General features: G+C 41.7%; 1 protein-coding gene across 1 annotated transcript in view; it reads right to left on the bottom strand.

Moving 5' to 3' along the window:
• Positions 1–388: 388 nt before the first annotated feature.
• LOC137676309 (neuronal acetylcholine receptor subunit alpha-7-like) overlaps positions 389–8,232 on the bottom strand; it is a 61,785-nt gene continuing 53,941 nt past the window's right edge. The window contains 3 exon segments of the mRNA XM_068423016.1: positions 389–791; positions 793–1,149; positions 7,115–7,224. Of these exon segments, the coding sequence (XP_068279117.1) occupies positions 627–791; positions 793–1,149; positions 7,115–7,224 (632 nt within the window). The 3' untranslated portion in view covers positions 389–626.

The following is an 8,232-nucleotide window of genomic DNA, read 5'->3' as shown; positions in this document are numbered from 1 at the left end:
TTTCTTAAAATTAAAAAAAAAAGAAGTAATATTCTGGGAAAAATACATTATGTTAACATATTTACTGAGAAAATGTTCCAGTCACTACACTAGTAAGAGCTAACATGATGATAGTTTATTTTCGTAAATATACAGCATCATGAGACTGTGGAGATATGTCTGTCAAATCTGAGAAGTGAATGTCACAGCCACACTAAACAAAAATTATAAAATACAAATATACTGAAAGACAAATATACTGAAAACAACAAAATGCTGTGAAGTTTATAGTCATCAGTGATCATTTAAATTATTAACATTATCTAAAAGTTCACAAATTCATAATAACACATTGATACTAGTGTTAACTTGTAATAAATATATTGTAGATTTGAATTATTGTCTATCATATATCACAGAACATGACATAATTACATGTGGAACTAGTCTATGAAATAAGTAACAGAGCTCGATATGTTTACTATTCAGTAACTACAATCACTAACATCAGGAATAATTACCTCCTGAAATTATTTTCATCCCCTTCTGTGTATGTTAGCACATATAAGTACACTTCTCTGTTTGAGTTATCTAGCAAAATTACTGGCAATATTCACTTTAAAATTATCATGCTCATCTTTAAATCCTTATGCAAAATCCTTTGAAACAGCTTCTATTAAATTTGGAGCAGACATGAATATTGTAAATGTGCAAATGATGGCAAAAAGGGTAAATGCAACCAGGCATAATCTGTCTATGACAGCAGCTGCAAACTTCCACTCACTGCAGATGTCTTCACCCTCATCTTGTTTTTCTGAAGCGCATTGCTATGAACTGAACTTCCTCCAGGATCTTCACAATCACTGGTATAGTATCCATTAACGCTTTCTTTTGAACAAGCTCAATGTCTTCTGGTAAGGGGCAAGTAATCTTTCCACTCTTGCTACCCAGATCATTCTTCTGGGGGCAGCACGGATTTTCCATCGCATGGTAGCTGTAGATCTTGTTGCCATTGCTGGACTGGTGCCCACGTAGGACATTCATCTCCATGCTGTTTATGCTCAAATGGTTCTTGGGACAGCTATATTTGCAAGAGAGGGGCTTTAAATATTCCCCAGGTTTCTTCATTCGTAAAAACCAAGCACACCAATTCAGCAGGATGACACGTATCTGAAAGCGAGTGATCATAATAGAAATAAAGGGAGCTTTTGTGCATTTTAAGAGTTTTTGAAATATTTCATTACTATTATAGTTAGTCAGCATGGTACTTCAAAAAGACTGACTGCTTTCTGTTGTTCTCCAGCTATCTGCTTTCTAATGGAGTGTTTTGGGGTCTGGCTTCTTCCCAAGAATGAAATTTTTTTTTATATGTTTTGAACATAGAGGTGTTCAGTGCCCACTTAACTTATAAAGCAAAAGACATAGGGCAATCCCAAGCACAAATACAGGCTGGGCGGAGAATGGATTGAGAGCAGCACCAAGGAGAAGGACTTGGGGGTGATGGTTGACAAGAAGCTCAACATGAGCTGGCAATGTGCACTTGCAGCCCAGAAAGCCAACGGTATCCTGGGCTGCATCAAAAGAAGTGTGACCAGCAAGTCGAGGGAGGTGATTCTCCCCATCTACTCCACTCTCGTGAGATCCCACCTAGAGTACTGTGTTCAGCTCTGGGGGTCCCAACATAAGAAGAACATGGACCTGTTGGAATGAGTCCAGCGGGCTACAAGGATGATCAGAGGGCTGGAGCACCTCTCCTATGAAGACAGGCTGAGAGAGCTGGGGTTGTTCAGCCTGAAGAAGAGAAGGCTCTGGGAGGACCTTACAGCAGCCTTCCAGTACCTGAAGAGGGCCTACAGAAAAGCTGGAAAGGGACTTTTTACAAGGCCCTGTAATTGTAGGACGAGGGGGAACGGTTTTAAACTGAAAGAGATTCAGAGAGTTACTGATTTCACAGAAAGAGAGTTAGATTAGATATTAGGAAGAAATTCTTTACTGTGAGGGTGGTGAGACACTGGAACAGGTTGCCCACAGAAGCTGTGGATGCCCCGTCCCTGGCAGTGTTCAAGGCCAGGTTGGATGGGGTTTTGAGCAACCTGGTCTAGTGGAAAGGTGTCCCTGCCCTTGGCAGGGGGGTTGGAACTAGGTGATCTTTAAGGTCCCTTCCAACCCAAACCATTCTATGATTCCATGGTACGAATATTTTACTTTACAAAATTATTCTTGAAGTCCTATCTTTAGCAAACAATGCCCTATCTCTGTAATTGAGCAGAGGGCACAAAATTGGCTGCATGTTTTTTAACCTGTTCTCAGCATGGAAAGAGATACACTTAAATATTTGGGGGGGCCAATGTTTAGATTCTGCTGAAAAAAACCCTATACAACAGGCTAAAAAAGTGTTTTTAGCATATTCCCCACACTCATCTCTATTATTTAAGTCTAAATAAACAGCCTTGGTTGTTGTTTTTTTTTTTTTATTTGAAAGTCATTTTAATACTCCTTTGAAGAGTTCAGCCACATAATACAGCAGGCCTTTTTTTCAAAAGAATAACAGTAAATCAATGAAATTATGCAGTTCAAAACATGAATGCTACAATTAACTGCTGTCATTTCCCTGTGCTCTGGTATTCAACTGCTCTGGTCCATTGCAAGAGTGCTCTAACCTGCATGTGGCAGATTGTGCACCATGTGTTTCTTGTTAAGGTCATCAAATAAGCTGACTCTAGAGAATGCGTCCAGAATATTTTTTTTTTTCCAGTGAACTGATCTTTAGATGTCTTCTCTGAAATCTGAGCCTGCTATGATTCCAACTATTAACATTGTTTGCTGTGAAAGGCAGTAAAAAGCTGTGAAATCAGTAAAATTTTGTGTGAAGGGCAGCAAACTAAACCAGTAAAAATCTTGTAAAGTCCTTCAGGTATTATGTATACAAAATGGACATTGCAATGTTCACCCTCTGGAAAGATAGGTGACCTCTTTAATGACTTTATCATCCTGTTTGCAAGTCAAATAATCTGATGTCCTGGAGAGAATAGATGTGACCTCTGGCTTCACTTCTAAGCCCAGGACTCCCTGTGTGATCCTGCTCTAGTCACTTTGGCCATATTTGATTGGGGACCACACTTTGCCTCCAGGGTTGTTTAGATGCAGAATGAGTTGTCTCCTGTGTTTGCATAGTACAAATGCAGGGATGGGGAAATTACAGCTAGCACTTTGAGTTGCTGCTCTAATGACATGCATACTTTTGGAAAGGAGGAGGCATTAATTACCACAGGAGGGAATAATATTAGTAAAAGCCAAAACCAATGACCAGTGAAAGATGGTTACACAATTTTTAAATTCTGCAGTGAGAGCTCTTCTGGGTCGTAGCCCCGTGTCATTTTCTGTGAGCCTTTCTGCTTCTCTCCCACTAACGAATCTTTTATTGTTCATCCCAAAAGACTGTTTTCCTGTGTTTCATATTATTCTGCTTTCATTCAGGTGTTTAAATATTTCATTATTTCCTCCATGGTCACCACAGACAAATAGAAAACTGTAATACAGTAACCTAAAAAATTGATCCTGGATTTAATTGAACTTACTTAATTACAATGTCCTCTGACTGCTTATGGACACAAAATGGAACATCATTGAACAAAATAAAAGTCTTAATTGCTAGCAATATTTCAACCGTGTCAGTGGCAAAGGAGTGAGATTAATTCTGCAGTACTGTGAAATTCCAAAATACTAAACCAGACAAAATTTCATATTAGAAAGTGTTAAAATGTCTGCCTTAGCTCTGGAAAGTGATGTGAGATGAAAAAAGATCTATTCTACAGGAATGCTACTTTTTCTTTCAAGACAAAGTGTTTACTCCTTAGGGAAATTACATTTATAAATACAGCCAAGACCATTTCCCATAGAAAAACAAATATACAGAAGACAGCAACACAGCTTTTAATTTGCTTCAACTTCCAAATGCCCTATTTCTTTGAAAACACAGACACTCAGGCATCAATCTGTTCTTGTCACACCAATTAATTCAGGACACAGCTGCAGCATAGGGGTTGTTGGAAAACAGCCCAGGCATGATGGTATGAATTATGTGCTCACCTGCATTATCATATCTGTGTTTCTGTGAAGGAAGGACACATGTACAGCTGCCCTCAGCGGTCAACAGCCTAACTGTGCTGTGAGCCTCTCCATCAAAGTCCTCCCCTAACCATAATACATCTGTACTGCTAGCTCCCATCACAGCCACCTGCCTGGCCTACTCCAGAGGGGAGAGTCTCCAATTAAAACTCTCCTGACAAAGGGCATCAGCACCTCAGCAAATCTGTGCACGCCCAGGTTTAAAGCGTATGAAAAGAAAAGACTGAAACCTGACAAACCTGATTTAGGCACAGCAAAGAGCCCAAGTGCTCTTGCCTTTTTCCAGAAAACCCTTTCTTCTCTCTGTGCTTGGTCTCTCCGTATCTCTTGCCTATTCAACAGTCTTGGTTGTCAGCAGAGGTAGGTCAATGGCGCTGCAACCCATGCCCTATGTTATCCACTCCCAAACTGCTCATTTTATGGACCTTTAGTGCTCTTTTCCATGCTAGCTAAGAAGACATTACCAAAAGAGTCAAGTAGCTAGCAGCTCTTGCTTCTCAACTGAGCAGTCAATGAATGCCCTGACTGAACACCTCGAATTGAAACTCCTCTCTCGGAAAAAGTTGGCTTTAGTAAGTCACCAAAGATTAATAGAAAGGAAGGCACAATTCTCAGTAGTGGAGTAAGGAAAGAAGTGAGCACCTACAGAGAGGCTTAGTACTAACACACATATATATCTCTTCTCTCTTCTGGTTCAAAGGCCAAGCACAGAGTCCTTGAGAGACAGGCAGGGAAAAGAAGCTGCTCAACTGTAAGTAGTTTAGAAAGCGGGTGTTTAGGCAATGCGGTCAGGTAAATCTTCTAGGCCTGGAGTTGCTCCCATAGAAGCCAAATGCCTTCCCTTGTAACTTACTCCAGCAGCTAATTCCATTAAAGCAGTAGGTGAGAACAATCCTATGACTATTAATCAGGGTCAGAGCTTTGCAATAAACTGATGGCTGGCTCTGCCAGGATGAGGAGGATGCAGGGAGAAGGAGATGTTAAGGGTGTCCGCTGGGACTGGAATTGCAGAGAATTTCACGTAAGCAGTTTCCTTCTTTCTGCAAATGGCTGTCTTAGATTCCCACATTTTATTGAGCAAAGATCTTTCAGGGTATCTCCATAAGAAACACCTGACATAGGTCAACAGGAAAAAAAAAAAAAAAAGAGACTGCCATGAATCCTAAGCCTTGCCCATGCCTTGCAGAAGACTAATGCCCACTTTTGTGGGGTCAGCCTCTTCCCTACACATTTGGCATTCACCCGCTTTTTCTCTTGAGATCTCTCAGCCTTGTCAGCTTGCCTGGTCTACCGCTTTCAGAGTCTATCATCATCTGCGCTTCCCAGTAGTGCTTTCTGCAGTCTTTTCTTCTTGATGGCATTTTTTTAGTGTATGCCAGTTCAGCTGTCAGGCCATTGAACAAGGTTCCTCAAGAGTGAGAATTCATTGCATGCCATGTTCCCAGCCAAGAGAGCAAGAGACTGGTAGAGTATAAGAGCTGACTTGCGGAGTCTGTGAGCGTATTTAACATGAGCCATTGTGTCTAGGCTCCTTGAAAAGCAGACAAAACAATAAAATTGCCCATGGGCACTGTTATGCTGCTGCATTCCCTGTCCACGCAGACATCTGAAGCATGTTTGCCCATATTTGTGCCCTCAGGTCTCACTTACATGCAGGTTGATCCAGAATTCACATGCTCTGCTGTTTTGAAAGTAAGATGATTTTAAATGATACAGCACTTTAAGAAATAATTGTTATTATGCTTAATTGCTACTGGACTTTTTTTTTAATTTGCATTTATGCTGCAGTTTATTTCTAGAGACGCTAAATTACAAAGCTGTTCTGTAGTCAGGCTGACATCAGTAGCAATACAACATTCAGCATCATGTGAGGATAATTGTCTAGCATGACAAATGTGGTGAATGGGATACCAGAGGATGCTGTATGGTCTGACTTTTGTGAAACCAGGGTGGGTAGATAGTTGACTGACTATTTGTATCTGCTTCTGCTTTCGTTCCTTTTCTTTTTGTAAATACAAAGCATACCTTGCTTATTCTAAAATCTATTCTTAGGAAAAGGAGAAAGAAAAAAAACCAATAATTTTTCTTTTAACCTGAAAATCTAAAGGAAACACTTTCCTCCTGAAAGCCAGCTGGCATTGGTGCCAGACCTCACTGGGCTAACAGGGTCTGCTGCTGTAGAGAAAAGAGGCTCCACATGCTAATTCACTGAGAATTGATCAGATGGCAGCAGACAAAACTGTTTTTCTACCCAGACAAGTGGACGTGGCTTCAGCAGAAGGCAGATTTCCAAGTCAGGGAAGTCCAGGGGTCTCCTCAGTACAGTCAGACTGAGCCCAACAGCGTTGCCTTTCTGTTTCTGCTGGTGGTGTAGCAGCAGTGAGCTCCAAGCTGTGAGAAGCATAGCTGGGTTCAGTATTCAACACCCTCACTATAGTGAGGTATTGGAATTCCTGATCTTCCAGCAACTCAGGGAGACAGCTCATAATTGGAACAGTTGCAAGACAGAAGTAAATTGGCTTGACCTCCTGTCTTTGTTTTGGGAGATTACAGCTCTGTCACAAACTGCAGTGAGAACTGTCTGTAAGAAAGCAAAGCAGACAAACTGCCCAGAAGAGACCAGTAAATGTTTGTTTAGTACTTTGAAATGTCGCATGTTATCAGTACTGGTGTCTGCTGGATAAGAAATCAAAGGTGTTGCGCATGGGGTTAAGCACTTGCAAAGAGGGTGCTGAGCAGTATTACTCTGCCATGACTCAACCACCCCATTGTAAGTTTAAATAGAAAACCCAGATAACATATACTGTTTTTAATGGAAACCCAAATTTAACATGTTTGTTCTTTCTCTTCAATAGCAAACTTAACTGTCACACATACTGTCTGTAGCTGACTCTTCCGATTAATGGAGAACAGCTTCTGCCCCTCATCTATAACTAGTTTACTACAGCTTTTAGATTATTTTTTTCTTTCAGTAGGTTGTTGAATATTTACCACCAAAGCTGCTTACCCATTTGGGCATCTTTCCTGCTTGCAGGTCATGATGGTGAAGCTGCAGAACCAGCACTGTTACCACCACAGACAGACCAATAATGACCATGATGCTAGCGAAATACTGAGCTGCGAGTAAAAGGAGGACTTGGTTAGGAGGGGAAAAAGCAAAAAAAAAGGCAAATAATATTTCTTGGCCATATCCCCAGATCTAAATTTGAGAAGTTCTGCATCACATCCAAATACACTCTTCTCTGGTCTTCCACACTGGAGCATTTGAGGCCTTTGAGGTTTTCAGTGTATCTGCTCACCTCCCTCCTCTCCAGTGAGGGAAGGGCTAGAAGCAGTGAAAGGTGTAAACTGCTTGGGTTTTGTTCCCAGAGAGGGATGTAGGGCTCCCTGCTAAGGACTTGCTCCCTGCCTGCTGCCAGGACAGCGAGAAGCTGGATTGACCAGACCCGTTGAACATCAGCATCCCAGCCCTGGGCCACCCCGCATTGTACCACCAGAGGTGATGCAGGGAAATGCTGTCCTTATGGTGTCACTGGATCTCCTCAGGAAGTGTCACCAGACCTCCTCCCTTGCCCCACCACTGCTTACAAGGGTTTAGGCATATTTTTCAGCACCCTCCTCAGCCTTCAAGACCACTTCTTTTGATTCCTATGATGCATGCTACACCCTTGCTGAGTGCTAAATTTAAGGCTGCCATACAGGAAGGAAATCAAGATCTTGAACATCAGAATTCATATTTGAAACCATATCTCCTAAGTGACAGTACAGCTTCCTCATTCCAGGAGTGAGGTTAATGCACTGGAGTGCAAAGAGGAATTACCCACAGGGCTAATGACATCTGAAGGCTGCTGTGGCAAAATATCAGGGACTGTTATGATTGGCTGATACGATGGGGCGATGTGGGAGACCATGTGACACTGTCCCAGACTACAACAGTCTCCCACCCCAGCCCTCCCTCCTGCAGCTTGCAGGAAAAGTCAAAAATTCAATACAGGCTCCAAGGCAAGTTTTGTTCTGGCTCTGTTTCTTAATACCACTTCTCACTGCCTCAGCAGCAAAAAGCTTGTTCGTAAAAACGAGTTTCTCAGGCCTTCCTGAAACCAGTTCTAGAACTGCTTCAAGAGG

This window comes from Nyctibius grandis, chromosome Z (assembly GCF_013368605.1).
Source record: "Nyctibius grandis isolate bNycGra1 chromosome Z, bNycGra1.pri, whole genome shotgun sequence".
Taxonomy (NCBI): Eukaryota; Metazoa; Chordata; class Aves; order Nyctibiiformes; family Nyctibiidae; genus Nyctibius; species Nyctibius grandis.
This window is presented reverse-complemented; position numbering and strand designations above follow the sequence as displayed.